This window comes from Microcebus murinus, chromosome 24 (genome assembly GCF_040939455.1).
Source record: "Microcebus murinus isolate Inina chromosome 24, M.murinus_Inina_mat1.0, whole genome shotgun sequence".
Classification (NCBI taxonomy): Eukaryota; Metazoa; Chordata; class Mammalia; order Primates; family Cheirogaleidae; genus Microcebus; species Microcebus murinus.
In genome coordinates, this window is record NC_134127.1 from 24,173,974 (window position 1) to 24,197,754 (window position 23,781).

The 23,781-nt window shown below is 42.3% G+C and overlaps 1 protein-coding gene across 3 annotated transcripts in view; it reads right to left on the bottom strand.

Annotated features, from left to right (window-relative positions):
- Window positions 1–23,781, bottom strand: part of KIF13B (kinesin family member 13B) — a 156,344-nt gene that overhangs the window by 98,692 nt on the left and 33,871 nt on the right. For all 3 annotated transcript variants that reach the window (XM_075997140.1, XM_075997139.1, XM_075997141.1), the window contains exon 3: window positions 3,617–3,629. In XM_075997140.1, coding sequence (XP_075853255.1) covers window positions 3,617–3,629 — 13 coding nt within the window. The remainder of the gene's footprint in view (window positions 1–3,616; window positions 3,630–23,781) is intronic.

Genomic DNA, 23,781 nt, shown 5'->3' on the forward strand with positions numbered 1-23,781 from the left:
ATTAGATCAAATGAAGCTCGAATGAAGTTTCTTCTGCTCCAGCTTTCAACTCTCGTCTCTTAACAACTTCATTTAATTCTGTTCTTAACAAGGCTAAGTAGAAACCATCCTGATTCTTTTCCTGGAAGCTTAGCTCCCATTTCAAAAGTCCCATCACCAGGTGGCTCACGCCTGTAATCCTAGCTCTCTGGGAGGCCGAGGCCGGCAGATTGCTCAAGGTCAGGAGTTCGAAACCAGCCTGAGCAAGAGCAAGACCCCGTCTCTACTATAAACAGAAAGAAATTAATTGGCCAACTAATATATATAGAAAAAATTAGCCAGGCATGGTGGTGCATGCCTGTAGTCCCAGCTACTCAGGAGGCTGAGGCAGCAGAATTGCTTGAGCCCAGGAGTTTAAGGTTGCTATGAGCTAGGCTGACGCCACGGCACTCACTCTAGCCTGGGTAACAAAGTGAGACTCAGTCTCAAAAAACAAACAAAAAAAAAGTCCCATCACCATACAGATATATAGTTGTCCCTCGGTGTCCGAGGGGTGTTCCTTGCAGGACCAAATCCACAGCTGCTCAAGTCCCCTATATAAAATGGAGTCATATTTACATATAACCTGCACATCCTTCCACATGCTCTAATCAGGGCTCCTCAAACTTTTTAAACAGGGGGCCAGTTCACTGTCCCTCAGACAGTTGGAGGGCCGGACTATAGTTTTAAAAAAACTATGAACAAATTCCTATGCACACACACATATCTTATTTTGAAGTAAAAAAACAAATGGGCATAAACACCCGCATGTGGCCTGCGGGCCGTAGTTTGAGGACGCCTGCTCTAAATCATCTCTAGACTGCTTAGGATACCAAACACAATGTAAATGCTACGGAAATAGCTGTCGTGCTGTACTGCTTTTTATTTGTATTACTTTTTATTGTTATATTGTTATTTTTCATTGTTTTTCCCCCACATATTTTTGACCCGTGGTTGACTGGATCCACAGATGCAGACCCACGGATACGGACTCTGGGTACAGAAGGCCAGCTGTGTGTTTATCAGAGACCGAGTTCTAAATGACACTCTCTGCTCCACTACTGCTGGTCATTTTCCTTGTCTTTCTTTTAGGGATTTCCTTAACAACCACATTTCTTACTCCCAATTCAAGTAGAGAAGCTATCACCAGAGTAACCATGACGATAGCTAAAACTGTGTGCAAGGTGCTGTTCAAAGGAAACTAGTAAGGAATTCAGAGCACCTTGCAGCTAGTAGGTGGGGGAGCTGGGACTCGAACCCAGCTCTAGAGCCAGTGAACTGGTTCCAAAGCCCATGCTCTCTCCACTAAGCTAGACCAGCTCCCTCCCCAGTTATATGAAAGTGCCACAGTCTGGCACAAATCTGGGGACTGGTAACACTTCGCTCTTATTACTGACAGTACTAAATGGTCCTCTTCATGTTTTAGCAATTTTATAAATTATTATAGGTATCTTCCAGCCAAAGCTTTTTTTTTTTTTTTTTTGAGACAGAATCTCGCTCTGTTGCCTGGGCTAGAGTGCTGTGATCAACCTAGATCACAGCAACCTCAAACTCCTGGGCTCAAGCGATCCTCCTGCCTCAGCCTCCTGATTAGCTGGGACTACAGGCATGTGCCACCATGCCTGGCTAATTTTTTCTATATATATATTTTTTAGTTGTCCAGCTAATTTCTTTCTATTTTTTTTAGTAGAGATAGGGTCTCGCTCTTGCTCAGGCTGGTCTCGAACTCCTGACCTCGAGCGATCCTCCTGCCTCGGTCTCCCAGAGTGCTAGTTAGCCAAAGATTTCATAAAGCTCTTTTCTTTCTAAATAAACATTATTCCTTTAAATTTTTAAAAAATTTTTTCAATTAACAGAGAAGAAATACACATTCACCGTAATAAATCCAAATAACAGAAGCATACAGTAAAAAACAAAGGTCTCCCCTCACCAAGTACACCTCTCCCTAGAGGTAACCACCTGGCTAATAACATGGTGTTTATCCTTCCATGCTTTTTAATCAACACAACATTTTCTCTAAACACTATGACACAGCTGAATTAAATAAAACATGAGCAGCTTTTAAATCATCACATAATGGCGCCCTCACAATCTCTAGCCTCTGCTCCAAGAAAAACAAGAAAACAAAAATAATCCAAGACTTTCCCATAGAAAAGATGAGGTGAAGCCTACATAAATAAAGAAATCAATACCATGTTCAACTGTTTTTTTAAAGTCCTTCAGAGTCCCAAACAGTGATGTCTAGATGTATTTTAGCAACAATGACAAAGAACAGAATTACAATTCAACCACAGACTCTAAAGCAAAAACAAAACCCCAAGAATGGAAATAAAAATTTGAATTTCCTAGAGGTTCCAAGTCACTGTAGAGAATAGTCAATTAAAAAACACAGGCTAGGCGTGGTGGCTCACGCCTCTAATCCCAGTACTTTGGGAGACCAAGGCAGGAGGATCACTTGAGACCAGGAGTTTGCGACCAGCCTGGGCAACATATGGAGACCCCATCACTCTTAAAAAGAAAAAATAATTAGCCAGGCATGGTGGCATGCACCTGTAATCCCAGCTACTCGGAGGCTGAGGCAGGAGGATTCCTAGAGCCAAGGAGTTTGACACCGCAGTGAGCTATGATTGTGCCACTATACTCCAGCCTTGGGTGACAGCGTGAGACCTTGTCTCAAAAAAACCAAAACTGGGCCGGGCGCGGTGGCTCACGCCTGTAATCCTAGCACTTTGGGAGGCCGAGGCGGGCGGATTGCTCAAGGTCAGGAGTTCGAAACCAGCCTGAGCGAGACCCCGTCTCTACCAAAAATAGAAAGAAATTAATTGACCAACTAAAAATATATATACAAAAAATTAGCCGGGCATGGTGGCGCATGCCTGTAGTCCCAGCTACTCGGGAGGCTGAGGCAGTAGGATCGCTGAGCCCAGGAGATTGAGGTTGCTGTGAGCCAGGCTGACGCCACGGCACTCACTCTAGCCTGGGCAACAAAGTGAGACTCTGTCTCAAAAAAAAAAAAAAAAAAAAAAACAAAACCAATCAAACAAAAATACAGTCCTTGTGCCCATTTGAACATGCCTATAAATTCCCTAAGATGCACACTTAAAAACTAGGTGGGGAAAAAAAAGAAAAATCCCTAAGAACCAGAGGAACTAACCCATCCCACAGAAGTTTCTTTAGAATCTGGGTTCAAATCTGAGATCAAAGCACACTCCCTCCCTTGAGTCAGCTGTGGGCAGAGCAGGCTTCTGTTGGCCTGAGAAGGCCTTCCCAGCTGTCTTGGGAGGAGGAGGATGAGTCGGCCTAGCACAGTTTGACCACAGTCTGGAACTACCAGCTTTGAGCCAATCTATGGCACAAAAGGAATCTGTGTTGTAGTTGCTAGGAGACTGGCCAAAATTGGTCAAAGTACAAACACAGCTTTTCCATAAACCTCCAGCCCCTCCTATGCCAATAAACAGCTTCAGATTTGTGAGCAGTCGGGCAGCTTACATTACTTTTATAAAACAAAGTATTTTCACTTTGAGAAGAAAACTTCAATAGTTCAAAAATATGCACATAAGATCTTTACAAACATCAAATAATAAACCAAATCTCTTACCTTTGGCTGGCCCCTGAGTTCCCAAAAGAGAAGTCATCATTGACATGAAAGAAAAGAAAAAAAGAAATATAGTTTAGAAGACTCTTTTTGAAGGTAAAATGTAACAAACATCATATAAATTTGCAATAAGAATACCAAATATTATCTTTGAAACCAAATAGTAATTGAAAGGATAAATTAATGTCTATTAACTAGCAGGGTAGGCTGCTAATTATAGAAAACCAACTTGTATCTCTCCAGCAGAAGAAAGACTATCTGAGCACTGGATAATTTAAAAAGTCCTAATATCTCTGACTTATACATTTCATTTTATCCTTGTGCATGTCTTGTAAATATTTTTTTTAACATTTACTTTCTATCATCTGATTTCACTTCCAGGTAGTTTTCTCTGCTTTGATAAAGCAGCAGCTTACTCTCTTATCTATACAGGCCCTTCTACAAAAACATGAATTCTCACCTGGTTTAAAAAAAAAGATTAAATTAAAGGTACAATTAATTTCTTGCCAGTGAGTTACTACAAGTTTAGTATCCCTTATTCAAAATACTTGGGACCCGCCGGGCGCTGTGGCTCACGCCTGTAATCCTAGCTCTTGGGAGGCCGAGGCGGGTGGATTGCTCAAGGTCAGGAGTTCAGGGCCAGCCTGAGCAAGAGCGAGACCCCGTCTCTACTATAAATAGAAAGAAATTAATTGGCCAACTGATATATATATAAAAAATTAGCCGGGCATAGTGGCGCATGCCTGTAGTCCCAGCTACTCGGGAGGCTGAGGCAGAAGGATCACTGCAGCCCAGGAGTTTGAGGTTGCTGTGAGCTAGGCTGACGCCACGGCACTCACTCTAGCCTGGACAACAAAGCGAGACTCTGTCTCAAAAAAAAAAAGAAAAAAAAAAATACTTGGGACCAGAAGTGTGTTGGATTTCAGTTATTTTTAAATTTTGGAATATTTGCATTATACTTAACAGTGAAGCATCCCAAATCCAAAAATGTAAATTCCAAAATGCTCCAATGAGCATTTCCTTCAAATGTCATGTGGGTGCTCAAAAAGTTTCAGATTTGGAAGCATTTTGAATGCTGGATTCTCAAATTTAGAAAGCTCACAATGTGTACTTGCTGAATTACCTCCTACTCTTCTATGCTCACCGAAAAGCTGTAAAAATCCCACAGCACACTTGTGGACCCTCCCCTCAGTTCACCAACTGTTGACACTGCCGTGACTGCTTCCCTTCCCCGTCCCTCTGCTCCACAGGTAGAAAGATACACCCACACACACAGAGCACTGGCTGCCGGACCATCCAGGGTAAGCTGCAGACATGTTCCTTCAACCCTAAACACTTCAGCGTATAATTCCTAAAAATAATAATGTTCACTTACAAAATCACAGTATGACATCAAAGCAGACAATTTAAGAATAAAGGAAAGTACTTTTGAAACTAGATAAAATAGGAACAATAATAATTGGCCCTTCTTAGAAGATCAAAACTCCAACCCCAGCCTAAAACTTGAAAGGAAGCCATACAGGGAAATGTTTCCTTGCAATTATCTTACAAATTGTCATCTAAGATTTTCTTCTAAAAGGAGTTTAATATTTATTTGTATCAAGTGATTTCAGATAAGAATGCTAAAACATCATGGAAAGTCTAGCAAATGAGTGACAGCTGTCTAATAAATTTTGGAGTAATATTTATTTAATGTGGCTAATATAGAAAAGAAAATCATTTCTCTGGAATAAGAAAGAGATACAGGAAACATCCTGACAAAAAGGGCTGGGAAATGCAGGTAGAGATTACTGACATGCCATCATCTTTTCATAGTCTTTATCAGAGAAGCAGATTCTCATCAACTGCTGATGGCGTAGTTATAAACCCAGCTGGGGGTAAGAAGAGAACCAGACTGCAATCTTAGCACTCTGGGAGGCCGAGGCAGGTGGATTGCTCAAGGTCAGGAGTTCAAAACCAGCCTGAGCAAGAGCGAGACCCGTCTCTACTATAAATAGAAAGAAATTAATTGGCCAACTAATATATATAGAAAAAATTAGCTGGGCATCGTGGCACATGCCTGTAGTCCCAGCTCCTTGGGAGACTGAGGCAGGAGGATCGCTTGAGCCCAAGAGTTTGAGGTTGCTGTCAGCTAGGCTGATGCCACAGCACTCTAGCCTGGGCAACAAAGCGAGACTCTGTCTCAAAAAAAACAAAAACAAAAAAAAAAAAAAAAGAAGAGAACCAGAAGGTATGACATGCCCTCTGTAGGCCAGGTACATTACAGGCAACTTCAATCAATTCTCAAAATAACTTTGCCAGTTCCTATGATGATTCCAGTTTTACAGATGAGAAACTTAAGGCTCACATACTACACAGGCTAAGCATCCCCAATCTGAAAAGCTGAAATGTTTTGAGTGCCAACGACACAGAAAGGATGTGCTTGTTGCGTAAATATATGCAAATAGTCCAAAATCTAAAACATTCTGGTCTCAAGCATTTTGGAGAAGGGATATGCAACGTCTAATAAACATTCATGGATCTGGGACTCAGAAGTAGGTCTTCTGACTCCCAAGTTCAAGTTCCTTCTCTCTCCCACACCAGTCATGACAGCCCAGAGGTAAGAACCCATGAGTCACACATTAACGACTGCTCCTGCTAACAGAAAAGTCTCCCAGTGTATTTCCTCCATTCTAATTATTACTCAATAAAAGATTACCACTTGGTGTTTACGCCAGTGTACATTTACTATTCACTATACTTATAAAAACTCTAGATTGTCTTTTCTAAGATATTTAGTCTGATTTCAAGTTTAACTGTGTTTACACACAAAAAAAATCACCTCTTCCTAAGACACAACCAACAGACATGAAATTCAATAACATATGACACACAGCAGAAGAATCCATGGGATTAACCTGAATTCACAGCATCACAATAAAAACAAACAAGCCGGTAAATTAATTACAGAGCTAAGTTTCCAGCTCGGGATTCTGGTGGCTATGAGACGAAAGCTCAAATAACCTGCCCAGCTATGGGACACCCAACGATGTAATTACAGCTCTGTACAAAAATAAATAAGTAAATTACTTAAGCAAAACTTTTTCAAAGTGTAGCTGCAATTCAACATAGCCATGCCTCGCGCATCCCGAGAGTCATTACTTAGAAACCTCAGCCCTCCTTCCAGATCACCAAGGAGATCCAGGAAGCAAAGAAAATCAGCTACTGACCAATCAAAAGCGATGTCGCAAAGCACAAGCATTAAAGCCATAATTTTCAGCTGAGTTGAATTATCTTTGTTGTTGCTTAACTTCATTTTGAAATCTTCAGACTTACAAAAATCTCCAAAAATAGTAAAAGAATTCCTGCACCCCCTTCACCAAGCTTCCCCAAACGTTGTTCCCCAAATGTCTCCTGTATCACACCACAGTTGTAACGATCAAAACCAGCAAATTAACCATCAACACACAATTTATTAAATACCCTACAACGAATCTTATCCAAATTTTGCCAACTACCCCTGCTCATGCCATTTCTTCTGCTCCAGGATCCTGTGTTGCATAGAGTTGCCATGTCTCCTCCAACCTGGGAGAGTTTGTCTCTCATGACACTTGAAGAGTACTGGCCATTTATTTTATAGAACGTCCCTCAATCTGGGTCTGCCTAATGCTTCCTTGTGACTAAATTCAGGCTGCACACTTTGGCAAACATAACACAGAAGTATCGTTACGCCCTTCTTGGTACATCCAGCCAGGAGGCTCATGATGTCCGCGTCTCATTCCTGACCATGTTAATTCTGACCAGTCGGTTAAGGTTGCATCTAACGAGGTTTCCTCGCTGTAAACATTACTATTTTCCCACTGTTATTATTAAGCATCTTTGGGGGAAGACTCTGAGACTACGTAAACACCCTGTTTCTCATCGTACCTTCAGCCACAAGTTTTAGCATCACTCTTGCCTGCAACAGTTACTATCTCCCAAATGGTGACAGTAATTAGTCCCCTGTCTAGTCACTGGAGAGCCAAACAGCCCAGGAGGATCAATGTGGCTGGATATACTCTTTTGGAAGAAGACAGCGTGGGAAACAACCGGTGACATGGTTGCATATTTAGGATAAGAACTGTTACCTTTGGCCAGGCGTGGTGGCTCACGCCTGTAATTCTAGCACTCTGGGAGGCCCAGGCAGGAGGATAGCTCAAGGTCAGGAGTTCGAAACCAGCCTGAGCAAGAGCGAGACCCCGTTTCCACTAAAAATAGAAAGAAATTAATTGGCCAACTAATATATATAGAAAAAATAGCCGGGCATGGTGGCGCATGCCTGTAGTCCCAGATACTCGGGAGGCTAAGGCAGGAGGATCACTTGAACCCAAGAGTTTGAGGTTGCTGTGAGCTAGGCTGACACCATGGCACTCTATCCCAGACAACGAAGTGAGACTCTTCTCAAAAAAAAACAAACAACAACAACAAAAAAAACCTGTTACCTATGAATAAGCTGCTCTCTTCCTCCTTTTTACTGACCTAGTTCAGGGGCTTGTTGCTCACTTCTTATTTAAATAATAAATCACACTATAAAAATAAGTCAAATTATATTCCTGATCTCTAGAATGCCAAAACACAAAGGATAAATTTGGTGATGATTTTATGCAAGTTGATAATCTTTGAAAATTTTTTCTTAATACTTCTGACTGTGACAAAAATAAAATTGATGTTGGATCCAAAAACTAAACCGCACAAATCATGTATGTGTAAAACATAAAACAATGTCAGTAGAATGATGTTATAAATAAATCAATTACTGCTGTCAACTACCAAAATCAAACACTGAATCCAAATACCATCCCCTGCTTTTAATTCTAAAGCTTTAAGTTGCTGAAATCTTTGCAAACATTAGAAGTATTTGGAATCTGTGTTTTAACAAGATCCCATTCCGACCCGTTCTATAATGGATGTATACATCACAAAGAGCTTATTCTAACACTGCCACGCTACGTAATGATATTGTTGCTTTTTCCGACTTAGCTGGCAGTACCAGCAACCGAACAACAATCTGCGCGACGATCATTTTTTCTGTCGCCCTCCCCCATATGCTTTCCACATAAGGAATTAAAGTGGACCTGATTCGAAATTCATAAACTGACCACTCACAATGGAAGCTTCTCAATCCTGCTAATCTGGCCGAATCCCTCTGTAAGAAGCACAAATAGCATTAAAAGCCCCATTCATTGTTTCCTCAACACCTGGAATACTCCATTAAATATTGAAGAATAAATTTTAACAGCATCATTGATGAGGTGGAGTATGTTTGGAGAACAGCAGTCAGGAGATAGAGGGGTTTGAAAACTCAACCAGTGAACGAATAAATGAAAGAAGCGGAAATACATGGCTGGAGCGGCTACGATTAAAGGAAGACAAGGCCGTCCATCTTAACAACCCAGGGGATCACACCTGGCAGGTGGGCAGACTTTGGCAGGGCAGCATTTGGCAGGACCTACTGGGAAAGGTTACTTAGAAGTGGGATGTCTCTTTAATATAATAATTAGCACTATTCCGAGCAGCGGAACAGCTAAGGAGAGAGCAGAAACCATGAGGATGCTGCATACGGAATGAGAAGTTACACTGGATCACTTGCTTAACTCTTTTTATTGTATATATTCCACAGAAAATTCTGGAAACCCACCTGCCGCTACTGCTCACCCACGTCACCCTGCACTTCCTGCAACTCAGCTGCCGACTGGCTGCTGGTGGTTCGAAGAATCGAGTCCACATCCCAGAGGATGGAGTCCAGTTAGAACCTCGGTTTTGTTAAGAGTGGCACCTCTGGTGCCTTCAAATATACTATAGCTTTAAAGGTATAATTATGTAGTATTATTAATTTTTATACCACAAATCTCATCTATTCGAGTGTACAATTCAACAACTTTCAGTAAATGTACAAACTGGGGCAACCCCCACCACAATCTACTTCTAGAACATTTCCCTCACCCCAAAAGCCCCCCCATCCCCACCCCATGCATGAGCAGTTAATCCCAGGTACTACGCCAAGGCCCAGGCAACCACTGATCTATTTTCCAAATTCTGCCTTTTGGGGACGTTTCGTATCCATGGAATTACACAACATGCAGGCTTTTGTATCTGAGGTCTTTCACTTAGCGTGTTTTTGAGGTCCATTCATGCACAGCATGTTATCCGTGCTTTGTTTCTTTTTACTGCCACATAGTATTTTGTTTATCCATTTAACAATTGATAGCATTTCAACTGTTTCCAGTACAAAGCTATTATGAATAGTACTGCTAGGAACATTTAAGAATAAGTCTTTGTGTACACATTTATTTTTATTTCTCTTGCACAGATACTTAAGAGTAGAACTGTTGGGTCGTATGGTAAATTATGTTTATACCCAGAGGTATATTTAACTTTTTAGGAAATAGTCAAAACTATTTTCCAAAGTGCATGTACCAGTTTACGTTCCCATCGGCAAGACAAGGGCATTGCAAGCGCCTGCACCTTCACCAACACTTAGCACATCACTATCTTTTGATCACAGATGATCAGATGGATACACAGGGGCCTCTTGCTGCAGTTTTAACTTGCATTTCTCTAATGACCAACAATGTTGGCAGTCTTCTAAAGACATGTGTCTATTTCACTTTAGAGAACAGAAAGATTTTCACAACTTAGTTTCTATTCACATTAGACTACAGTGTTTCCCCCAAAATAAGACAGGGTCTTATATTTATTTTTCGTCACAAAGACACCCTAAGGCCGGGCGTGGTGGCTCACGCCTGTAATCCTAGCACTTTGGGAGGCCGAGGCGGGCGGATTGCTCAAGGTCAGGAGTTCGAAACCAGCCTGAGCGAGACCCCATCTCTACCAAAAATAGAAATAAATTAATTGACCAACTAAAAATATATACAAAAAATTAGCCGGGCATGGTGGCGCATGCCTGTAGTCCCAGCTACTCGGGAGGCTGAGGCAGTAGGATCGCTGAGCCCCGGGGATTGAGGTTGCTGTGAGCTAGGCTGACGCCACGGCACTCACTCTAGGCTGGGCAACAAAGTGAGACTCTGTCTCAAAAAAAAAAAAAAAAAAAAGAAGACACCCTAGGGCTTATTTTCAGGGGATGTGTTATTTTTTTTAAGTACGGTACAACAATCTACATTTATTCAAATATAGTTAAGGCGTCTTCTTCTGGAACATCATCATAATTCTCCAAACCCTAAATTCCATCCTGAATTTCTAGTGACTCTATTTCCTTTAGACCATTGGCCCCAATCTCTCATGTCGAGCACTAGAGCTCTCATGGGGCAGATGAGAGGAGCTGCTCGTCTTCTTTACCGCTCCATGACGAAATGCATGGGTTGTGCAGACGCGCTGCATAGCCACACCCAGCACTAGGTCTTATTTTCGGGGTAGGGCTTATATTATACAAATGCTTAGAAATCCTGCTAGGGCTTATTTTATGGGTAGGTCTTATTTTGGGAGAAACACGGTATTATGAGCATTAACCAACTCCTATCCAAATCCAGACTACTTCCTTATCATCATTCATGCCAATTTCTGTCCCGTATCTATTCATTCCTTCTGCCTCTTTAACCATTCCTTCATGTCTTTGTGTAGACATTCCTTTTTATTTCCCTTGGGTATCTAAAAGTAGAACTGCTGGGTCATATGGTTAAGTATATATTTGTAAACTTCACATTTAATACTTATTTTATGGTCGCAACGTACAAAACTGCCCACTTGAAATTCAGGTCAAACTTTTCAGGACCAGGCTCAATATATATTAATTTATTTTAGTACATTATATTTGATTACTAATGTTTAGACTAGATGACTTAACATATGCACCTGAGGCATCATGCTAAAGTGATCTTTATTCCATTAAGGCTCAAGTTTCTATTTAAGAGTCTATAATCAGATGGCACCATGGACACAACAGGTGGGAGTCCCCAAGAAGCTACCAATCTAGGTGATGAGACAGGAAGTAATCAGATAATTCAAGACATTAAATGTTCTTCATGATATGATGCTATAAGTACTCTGCACTAAGAGTCAGCAACCCCTCACATTCAATGTATGTTCTGCTTTGAACACAGGCTTCATCATTCTAGGTAGTCACTTAACCTCATCAAAGCTCTCTGCTTCTTCAGTAATCAGGTGGGGTTACCAGCTACATAATCCACTTCACGCTGGTGCGCAATGTCACAGGGTGCGATGGGAAGAGCACGGCCTGGGAGCTGGGCAGATGTGAGTTCCAATCCAGGGTCAACAAATGCCTGTGCTCTCACCAGCCCCAAGCGCTGTTCTGCACGCCATCTACTATTTTCTTTAATCCTCACAACAACCCTAAAGTAGAGATCCTATCATCCTCACTTTAGCAATGAGGGAACTGAAGCTCAAAAGACTAAGTAACATGCTCAAGGTCAACAATTAAATAGTCATGCATCACTTAAGGACAGGGATACAGGTTCTGATAAAGGCATAGTGAGGTGACTGATGTACGTAAACATCACAGAGTGTGCTTACACAGACCCAGGTGTATGGCCTACTACACACCTAAGCTTAGACAACCTACTACATGCCTGTGCTGCAAACCTGTACAGCATGTCACTGCGCTAAATACTGTGGATAATTATCACACAATGCTAAGTATTTGGATATCTGAACATAGAAAAGGCACAGTAACAATATGAAAGATTTTTTTTTTTTTTTTTTTTTTTTGAGACAGAGTCTCGCTTTGTTGCCCGGGCTAGAGTGAGTGCCGTGGCGTCAGCCTAGCTCACAGCAACCTCAAACTCCTGGGCTCGAGTGATCCTTCTGCCTCAGCCTCCCGGGTAGCTGGGACTACAGGCATGCGCCACCATGCCCGGCTAATTTTTTTTTTATATATATATATCAGTTGGCCAATTAATTTCTTTCTATTTATAGTAGAGACGGGGTCTCGCTCAGGCTGGTTTTGAACTCCTGACCTTGAGCAATCCGCCCGCCTCGGCCTCCCAAGAGCTAGGATTACAGGCGTGAGCCACAGCGCCCGGCCAATATGAAAGATTTTTAACATGGTAACCCTGTCTAGAGCACTTTCCACGAATAGAGCTTACAGGACCGAAAGTTGCTCTGGGACTCACAGGACTGGAAGGCCTAGGACATTACTGTCCACACTGTAGACTTTATAAACACTATGCACTTACACAGGCTACACTAAGTTTATTTTTAAAAAGTTTTCTTGGCCAGGTGTGATGGCTCACGCCTGTAATCCTAGCACTCTGGGAGGCCGAGGCGGGCAGATTGCTCGAGGGTCAGGAGTTCGAAACCAGCCTGAGCAAGAGCGAGACCCGTCTCCACTATAAATATAAAGAAATGAATTGGCCAACTGATATATATAGAAAAAATTAGCCAGGCATGGTGGCACATGCCTGTAGTCCCAGCTACTTGGGAGGCTGAAGCAGGAGGATCGCTTGAGCCCAGGAGTTTGAGGTTGCTGTGAGCTAGGCTGACGCCACGGCACTCTAGCCTGGGCAACACAGTGAGACTCTGTCTCAAAAAAAAAAAAAAAAAAGTTTTCTTTTTCCAATAATAAATTAACCTTAGCTTACCATAACTCTTTTACTTTATAAGCTTTTAACTTTTGGACTCTTTTATAACACTTAGTTTAAAACACAAACACATAGTACAGCTGAACAAAAATATTTTCTTTCTTTATACCCTTATTGTATAAGCTTTTTTCTATTTTTAACATTTTTATATTTTTACTTTTTAGGCTTTTTTGTTAAAAACTAAGACACAAGCACACACATTAGCCTAGGCCTACACAGGGTCAGGATCATCAATATCACGGTTTCCCACCTCCACGTCGTGTCCCACTGGAAGGTCTTCGGGGGCAATAAGATGCATGGAGCTGTCATGTCCTGTGATAACAATGCCTTCTTCTGGATACCTCCTGAAGGACCTCCCTGAGGCTGTTTCACAGCTAAACATTTTATATATATAAGTGGAAGGGGCACACTCTAGAGTAATTATAAAAAGTATAATAAATAGGTAAACCAGTAACACTGTCATTTATTATCATTATGAAGCATTGTGTACTATACATAATTGTATGTGCTATATTTTTGTATTACTGACAACACAGGTTTACACCAGCAGTACTACAAACACGAGAATGTGTTATAATTTTAAGACAGCTATGACGTCACTAGGTGACAAGAATTTTTTAGCTTTGTTCTAATCATATGGGACCATGTCATAGGTGTGGATCCGCCGTTGACTATAATGCCATTGTGGGGTGCATGACTGCAACAGATTGGGGATCCAAACCAGGACAGAAATAAGATTCACCGCTAAACAATACTGAGCAGAAGGGAAAGAAAACAAAACTGTGTGGGTCTCGTGATATCCTCAACACTGCATTTTATTTCAAGGACCATGTTGTGATGATAAATTTTGTCCTGCGGCTCTGAGCTCCCTGGGTTTTGCATGTGTGTTTTAGTCCTTCGCTTCCTGGAGAAGTCCTGCTTGCTGAGCAGCCAAAGTGGAGGAAGTGAGTCCCAGCCTCCAAGTGGAGTAAGAAGTTTATGGGGGAGGAGGGCGGGGAGGGAGGATACAGGCAGGAAAGACTTTCCCAACCTACATAACAAGCCAGCAAACTATGGAAATGTTTGTGCAACACCTGAAGTAGGGAGGGAGGTATGGGAAATGTCTTAGAGAAGGGAAAAAAAAACAAATCCTTTAATCATTTCATGTCCTACCATCTAACCAACTCTAAAAATGGTATGCCTTCCGAGTTTATAGTATTCTTCAAGTTAGCTAAAAACGTTCTGAAGAAAGCAACGGTACTCTTTGAATGCATTAGAGCTTGAAGAACAAAGAAAAAAGCACTGAAAGCTTTTGAATGCAAATTTAGAATCCTGGTAGAAAAAAGTAAATGAGGATATGAATTGTAATTTTAAAACTCAACTGCATACAACATATAGGAAACAAGTATTGCATATAGGCAGTATATTTGCAAATTAGTTTTGCACACTCACCCTAAGACATGGGTGTGTATGCAGATAAACAGACAAAACACCATAATATTAATCATCCCTTTCCCAGCAGCAATAAAGGGAAACTTGCCTAAAATATTGCTTGCTTAACACACTGACTGCCATGTGAGCTGTATTTAACTCAGGCTAGTTTTGGACTCCAGGGCCTCATAAAGCAAAACCCTGCAGTGGGTCCATGAAAATCTTACTTGTTGATGCTCTTATTGTTACAATGAATATTGACGATTTAATTCTAAAAACGTGGACTGCATTGCATAAAAGCTCACACACAGAAAACAATAAAAAACAAGTTAGAAAGGATCATTTTGTTTTAATAAAACATCGTGGCTCCAGGGGAAAGAAATTTTTTTTTTCTACTGTGGCAGTCAATGTGTTAAAGTTGTTAAATTGTTTAAGTCCCTCTTTTTCAATTTCTGTAATAGCAATAGAGGCTGCCTGGTGTTACTGCCACATGTCACACGCCTGGTATACTTTAGCCCCTATACACCAACCCTATAAGGTAGGTCTTATCCTCTCCATTTTATAAAGAAAGAATCTCACAGAGAGGTTAAATATTGATTATAAACTGTCCCGTGACAGAGCTGGATTCAAACCTAGGCTTCTCATTCTAAAACTGTGCTCTTTCTACTTCAACATTTTGCCTCCCTCCCTCTCTCTCCTCTCTCTGGCAAACGACGAGAGAGAAGAAATGAAAGACAACTTTGTTTCAGAAAACCAGAGAAGATGCTTGTTTAAAATAATCTGATTTGAATTTTTTGTTTGTTTGTTGTTTTCTCCCCTTGCCTTCAAATAAAGTAGGCAGCACAAGACAGCGGCTGGAAACTGGGCAGACCCACGCGGGCAAGTGTCCGCCGTGGCCCGGGGCTGAAGCTATATGAGCTTCAGATTCTTGGTGTAAGTCTCCAGATTGTTGGCGAAGCCTGCCCTCTCTCTCTCCATCTCTTGTCCTGTGTCTACCAGCCTACATTCACTCCCCAAAAAGACTTTGTCTTAAATGAACCAAAAGTGTTAGGGAGAGAATATTTATTCCTCATGCCTCATGTTTCCACACGGAAGAACTTCAAGTAACACTCCTGACGTCCCTAAGCTGCCTCACTCCGTCCACCTCCTAGGAGAGGAGGCGTGCATGTCGATTCAGTGGTGTTCAAGAGAAGGGACTGGTACACCCAGGCTCCGCTGCCCCACGCCACAGGGCAGGTCTGCAACCGCCAGGCTCTCCCGAGCCTGCAGTCTGTCATTCAGGTGGGAGGGGCCAGCCAGCCCACTTGGCCAGCAGACCAAAAGCCATTTTCTCTCACAGCCTTATCAGTACCCAGGGGAAATGAGACACAGGAAAACACGTGGCGAAGACTGGGCTCTGGAATCAAATGGCTTGGTTGCGAATCGCAGCCCCATGTCACTTGCTACATGACGTGGGCAACCAACCTCCCCTCTCCAGGCTTCAGTGTCCTTCTCTGTAAAATGTAGCCAAGAGGAGAGTCTATTTCATTGATTGCTATGAAGATGAGAACAGCGCCTGGCACATAATAAGCATGAGGTGTTAGCATTTTCATTTTGGGTTTGTTTTCTATCTTACTGATCCCCGTGGCTATCCCAAATCAGAATTTGGGTGGGGGCAAAAAAGGGATGTTGTGCATGACATTTCCAAAATCCTAACAGAGAATTTTTTTCAAAATTAAGGGACAGCCAAGGCATGGTGGCACACACCCGTAATCCCAGCTACTTAGGAGGCTAACACAAGAGGATTGCTTGAACCCAAGAGTTCTCAAACAGCCTGGGCAATACAGTGAGACCCCACCTCTTAAAAAGATGAATGCCTTTTGGCTATGGTAACAAGATGACACAAATGTCGTATTTTACTCTCTGGTGAATGAGTCTGGAAAAAACTCCAGCGTAAGAGCTGGTCCAAAAGACAAGGCACTAAGGTGCCCAGTTTAAAATCTCCCTAGTCATATTCTACCAACTAGAAATTCATTTGCAATGGCATGCTTTTTTCCTAGTGTGTTGGGCCATCAGGAAACACCACCCAAGGTGGTTCATTATAACCTGCCATATTAATCAGATCTATCACTCACTAATAGTCAATGTTAGAGTTTGGTGGCTTTTCCTAAAACCACCTCCCCCCTTACTTATTATTGGTATCAACTGATTCCCCCGTGAACTTCTCAAGCCTGTTTGCCACATGAAATACTCTATGTGTATTGGAACTTCATCAGCACAGTCACACCGTGCTTATTAAATGGGACAAGAGAATTACAGCAATTAAGGATGAAAATATAAGGCTCTCAGAACACCTTGAACATGTTTCCTTAAAACACGCATCGACTGTTCCAGGCGATCCCGCAGCCTGCTGCCTCCACGCCAGCTCCTTCACTGCGTACCCCTGGCACCTAAATTTAGCCCAGTGCCTGCCCAATTGCAGCTATCCAGTGAGTGTTTACTGAAATCACAGAGTAGGAATTAGCTTAACCATGACTACCACCCTGTCTGGGAAAAAAAATCTCCATGATTTGAGGAGAGGCTTTTCCCAATGCATATTGTCAACATCTTGTCCTTTTCCTATATATATTCTTTGTCAACATCTTGTCCTTGCCATACTGTTACATATTAGACTCTAAACTACCATTTTCCTCAAGAAACCATGATCTAAAAATTAAACAGAGCCAGAAAATACTAATTGAAACGTATTCCTCACTGAATCCCAGGTAACAGCTGTAACGCAGCAGGTCTAAGGAGCAACCAGAAGACAGAAGATTCTGGGACAAAGATCTCTGGTGGAAATTCATGAAATGATGTGGCTAAGAATTTGAGAAGAAAAATTTTAAAATACATTAAAGACAGAACAAAAAATGCAAGTAAAACTGCAGGAAAGGGGGGACTAAAAGAAGCTGATTAATGGATACAAATACATGGTTTGACAGAAGAAATAAGACCTAGCATTAGATCGGTAGGATGACTATAGTTTACAATAATCTACTGTACGTTTCAAAATAGCCAGAAGAGAATAATTTCAACGTTTCCAGCATAAGACAAATATTTAAGGGGATGGATATCCCAAGTACACTGATTTGATCTTTACAAATTATATGAGTATATTAAATTATCACATGTACACCAAAACTATGTACATCTATTATGCATCAATAAAATTTTTTTAAACTGCAGGAAAAATAAAAGGCTATTCAAGAGAACCGTGGTCCAAATATAAAGCAAACAAAAATGTGGCAAAATTGGATGTAATTTATGCAATTTAAGAAAAGAGAATGTATTTAAACTACACTAGGAGCCACGCGGTGCGCCACGCTCCACAGAGAGCGCCAGACGGGGCCGGGTGACTACGCGGCTCTGCGTCTCGCTGAGGAAAAACGACTAAGGCTGGGGAAAGGACAGGCAAATGTCCCCACGTGCCATCTCTGTGCAAACTTCCTGGGGGGCACAAGGACCTGCAGCCAGATGCTCAGGCAATTTCTCGGAGTTTCTAAGAAGTGCTCTAGAGGTGGGAGACCATGTCTGCTACAGAGAAGAAAATCTGAAGACATGGCAAAGACAAGGCTCGTTGTGAAAAAGAAATGAAAACCCACATCCCTCCCAAAAGAGAAACAAAAAACCAAGTTCCAGGATCCTAGTGCATTGAAGAGAAGAAGCCTCCTTCGGTATTTTTCTTGTTCTGTTCTGAGCATCAGATAAAAAAATATCCCAGCCCTTCCACTGGTGACATGGCAAAGAAACCGGGAGGGAGGGGAACAGCATTGCTGCCGGTCCCCAAAAGGCTGCAATGCTGAAGGGAAAATAGTACACAGCAATATGCTTTTCCCGAGCTAAAGGAAAGCCCACCGTGAAGCAAAAGGCAGTCATCAGGCCTGAAGAAAGCAAGCAAAGAAGGCAGAAGAGGAAGATGAGAAAGATGAAGAGGAGGAGGAGGAAAATAAAGATGATGATGAAGAAGATGATGAATAAGTCGATTTTAGCAGTTTTCTTCTCTTGTCTATAAAGAATTTAATACCTCTGTACACAACTCGCTCCTTTTAAAGGGAAAAACTGACATATAAGGCTATGTAGGATTTGTCTTTAAACTGTGCAGTGTCTTTTGTACAACTGCCAAATGTGTCTTTAGAGAGGATGTCCCAGTGGCATTCTCAACAGTCACCAACCTTGCCATGGTACATGCCAAAAATCACATAGGACCTTACCATCAAATATTAATTTTAGCCAGGCAGAGTGGTGCACAGCTGAAGCCCCAGCTACTCCAGAAGCTGAGGCAGGAGGATCACCTGGGCACAGGAGTTTGAGGCCAGCCTGGCCAACACAGTGAGACCTCATCTCAAGAAAAAGAAAGAGGCCGGGCGCGGTGGTTCACGCCTGTAATCCTAGCACTCTGGGAGGCCGAGGCGGGTGGATTGCTCAAGGTCAGGAGTTCGAAACTACCCTGAGCAAGAGCAAGACCCCGTCTCTACTATAAATAGAAACAAATTAATTGGCCAACTAATATATATAGAAAAAATTAGCCAGGCATGGTGGTGCATGCCTGTAGTCCCAGCTACTCGGGAGGCTGAGGCAGGAGGATCGCTTGAGCCCAGGAGTTGGAGGTTGCTGTGAGCTAGGCTGACGCCACGGCACTCACTTTAGCCTGGGCAACAAGAGAGACTCTGTCTCAAAAAAAAAAAAAAAAAAAAGAAAGGGTTGATAAAACGAAGTACTGTTACCTTCATTATCCCTTTTACAAAATAATATAATTTGAAAAAATTATTTCATCTACAACATGTTTTTTTTCTTTTTTTTTGAGACAGAGTCTCGCTTTGTTGCCCAGGCTAGAGTGAGTGCCGTGGCGTCAGCCTAGCTCACAGCAACCTCAAACTCCTGGGCTCAAGCGATCCTCTTGCCTCAGCCTCCCGAGTAGCTAGGACTACAGGCATGTGTCACCATGCCCGGCTAATTTTTTCTATATATTTTTAGTCAGCCAATTAATTTCTTTCTATTAATACTAGAGACGGGGTCTCATTCTTGCTCAGGCTGGTTTCAAACTCCTGACCTCGAGCAATCCGCCCGCCTTGGCCTCTCAGATTGCTAGATTTCCTCAAAATGTTGAAACTGTGTATTTAGCTGATTCAATTTATGGGAAAATCTGCCATATAATCTAACTAGAAAGTGGCTTTATTACCAAATCTTTATCATATCTATATATGTTATCAAATCTTGATATTATCAAAATAATCAGCTATATCAAATATTTTCTGTATATAAAATAACTCGACCTCATTTTTTAATTCAACTAAAGGTTTTAACAGCCATTTCAAGGAGAAGCAGATTATAGAATACATTTTATAAGAGTAAATGTAAGTAATAAAGTAAAGATTTAAGTTGTACATACCTAATAATTTTTTTTTTTTTTTTTGAGACAGAGTCTTGCTTTGTTGCCCAGGCTAGAATGAATGCCATGTTGTCAGCCTAGCTCACAGCTACCTCAAACTGCTGGGCTCAAGCGATCCTTCTGTCTCAGCCTCCCAAGTAGCTGGAACTACAGGCATGTGCCACCATACCCAGCTAATTTTTTCTATATATATTAGTTGGCCAATGAATTTATTTCTATTTATAGTAGAGACGGGGTCTCGCTCTTGCTCAGGCTGGTTTCGAACTCCTGACCCCGAGCGATCCGCCTTTCTCAGCCTCCCAGAGTGCTAGGATTATAGGCATGACCCACCGTGCCCAGCCATACCTAATAATTTTAAATGGAAAAAAGACAAAACAGATCAATATGCTGTTTCTCAGTAATTAATCTACAACAACATTTAACATGTTATTAAACATGCTACTAAAACTAGCAGTTGTTTATAAAAGAAGGCATATGACAAAGACATGGTATTCCTCTGGTTTACATGTGTAAACTAATCAAACTCTGGTACACTATTTTTTTGTTGTTTTTTTGTGACAGAGTCTCACTTTGTTGCCTAGGCTACAATCAGTGCTGTGGCATCAACCTGGCTCACAGCAACCTCAAACTCCTGGGCTCAAGCAATCCTCCTGCCTCAGCCTCCCAAGTAGCTGGGACTACAGGCATGCGCCACCAGGCCCAGCTAATTTTTTCTATATTTAATTTTAGTTGGCCAATTAATTTCTTTCTATTTTTATTAGAGATGGGGTCTTGCTCTTGCTCAGGCTGGTCTCAAACTCCTGACCTTGAGAGCGATCCGCCTGCCTTGGCCTCCCAGAGTGCTAGGATTACAGGCGTGAGCCACCGCGCCCGGCCTCTGGTACACTATTTTTTAAAATAAGAATGAGAAAGAACTCTAGCAGTTTTTCTTAAACCCCAAGATTCAACTTTTCCTACGTATTTAATGAAAGAAGAGAGTATAAACCACTAGAGCAGTTGGCATAAAATGATTTTTGTTAATAGGAAGCAGAAAATAGTGAATATTTTATAGCTTGAGATGAGGATTGACTATAACTGAGAGTGTCATGATGTGATTTAATAAAAACAGGTTTTAACTTTCTTAATGAATCCTTTGATAAGAGACATCAAAAACCTGAAAGCAATGATATCAAAATGTATCTGTGCACGGAGCAGGTGCATCGTGAAAGAGGGATTTGTTTCGGCTTTGGCTGTCTGAGCGCTTTCCCTTCCAGTTAATGGTCAGTCCCAGGGCTGAATATTAAGAACAGATGAAAATTGCTTCTATTTTCCAGCCTGGAAATCTCCACTTTGGTAACTACAACGCACAACTAACCTTAAACAGAACCTATTTATTAAGAAACCACAGCTTAAATCAGACCATCAGTTTGTCGATGCGAAAGTGAGAATGTAAACGTGGAAGTGAAACATGGGAACACAGAGAACACATCTGACAGACCACGAGGGCGAAATTTTTAAAATTTAGTCCTGACTATCCTAAAAATCCTCACTGCTTTATGGTGGGTTAAGAACAAAAACAACCAACCAACCTGACCAGAAACCCCAGAGAGCCTGAGATAAAGAGGCATCATCTCTCCAGGGCCTCATCAAGAGATGAACTCACTCCTGGGGCCATGTGGGTGACAGTGCAGGGACAGGACAGGCACAGGCGTCCCAGACCACCCCCCAAGGCTCCTGGGTGATGCTCACCAAGTGAATGGGCCCCTGTGCTCCAAGGCCAGGAGCTGAATCTGAACTGGGCCAAGAAAAAGCTTGGGACGAAGAACCAGCTGACTTAGCCCCTCTGTCAATGCAGAAGATGACTTAGGTATGTTATCATGAAACTTCCATGTAGCGCCAATCATCTAAAATTTCATTTATAGGCTCAGGCATGGTGGCCCATGCCTGCAATCCCAACACTTTCGGAGGCTAAGGTGGGAGGATCACATGAGCCCAGAAGTTCAAACACCAGCCTGAGCAACATAGTGAGACCCATCTCTACCAAAAATTAAAAAATTATCCAGGAATGGCGGCACATGCCTGTAGTCCCAGCTACTCAGGAGGCTGAGGCAGGAGGATCGCATGAGCGCAGGAGTTGGGGGCTGCAGTGAGCTGTGATGACACTACTGCACTCTAACTTGGGTGACAAGAGTGAGATCTCAGGACTGTGAGCTTTGTCACCATCCAAAGAACATTTGGAAAATGTACCAGGGTGTCCCTATCTACTCGGGGGACTAGATATGGTATAAACATTAGCTGTTGATGACAATAAAATCCTGCCCCAGATGAACATTCTTCAGCTGGAGTGACGCTGGTGACATAGGAGTTGATCCGGCCAGGCACAGGGAGATTTAAAGCGGCTGGTAAAAATCCCGATTCAGAAACACTAGGCTTTTAGTTCCTATTTTGTGGATGCTGTCTAGCTTGAAAACATAAACATGTAGATTTCCAGGCTGAAAAATTCTTTTCATCTGTTTTTAATGCTCAGTGTTCAGGGCACTTTGGCCATCTCTGCCAGTATCGTTTTCACAGCCTCTGACCCGATTTCCTACCTGCGGTCACGTGTGCGGTAATCTGCCCTCCACCCGGCATCTGCCCGATCGCCTGCCGAGTCCCGTGGAGCCTGACAGACCTAGTTTTGACGCTGGATGTTACTTAATCTCTCTATGCCTGTTTCTCCATCTGTCAGATGCAAATGACTGCAGTGTTGTCGTGAGGATTAAATACATTAACGTGTGCAAAGTGCCTGGAATAGTCTCTGTCCTTCATGTGCAGGAAAAGCCTCTACACCTTCCCATCCTTCTCTGCGGCTCCGGTCTGCCTTGCTACCGCCCACCTTGACCGTCATGTCATCCTGCACGCCGGAAACAGCTGTATTCCTGCACCACAGACAAGGCCCTCAAGAGACATTTATGCTGTGATGTCTTTTTCAACTTTAAAAAAAAGAATAAACAGGACGGGCGCGGTGGCTTACGCCTCTAATCCTAGCACTCTGGGAGGCTGAGGCAGGAGGATCGCCTGAGCCCAGGAGTTGGAGGTTGCTGTGCGCTAGGCTGACGCCACGGCACTCTAGCCCAGGCAACAGAATGAGACTCTGCCCAAAAAAAGAATAAACAGGAATGATGACAACTTTCTTACTTTCTCCGTACTTTTTTCTAGCAGCCATAACATATAGAACTATATCATGTTTGTCTAGATCCTCTTATAATAGGTTTTACTTTAAAATACTTTAGAATAATCCCATTGCTCTCCCCTGTGCAACTCCTCCGGAGTCCTCACGTTTGTACTCGTTTGTACAGAAGTTCCATCATCCCTACTAAATTATATCCCAAAAAAGTGATATAATTGCAGGCATCAGTTTTAATCACACTTAGGGATAACTAGCTAACATTTGATATCCTAATCACCAGTCCACAATGCACAGTTGATCAGGTAGCATATGAAAGACTCTAATCAATGATGCACAGTCTAGGCGGATGCAGTGGCTCACGCCTGTAATCCTAGCACTCTGGGAGGCCGAGGCGGGCGGATTGCTCGAGGTCAGGAGTTCGAAACCAGCCTGAGCAAGAGCGAGACCCCATCTCTACTATAAACAGAAAGAAATTCATTGGCCAACTAATATATATAGAAAAAATTAGCTGGGCATGGTGGCGCATGCCTGTAGTCCCAGCTACTCGGGAGGCTGAGGTAGAAGGACTGCTTGAGTCCAGGAGTTTGAGGTTGCTGTGAGCTAGGCTGATGCTATGGCACTCACTCTAGCC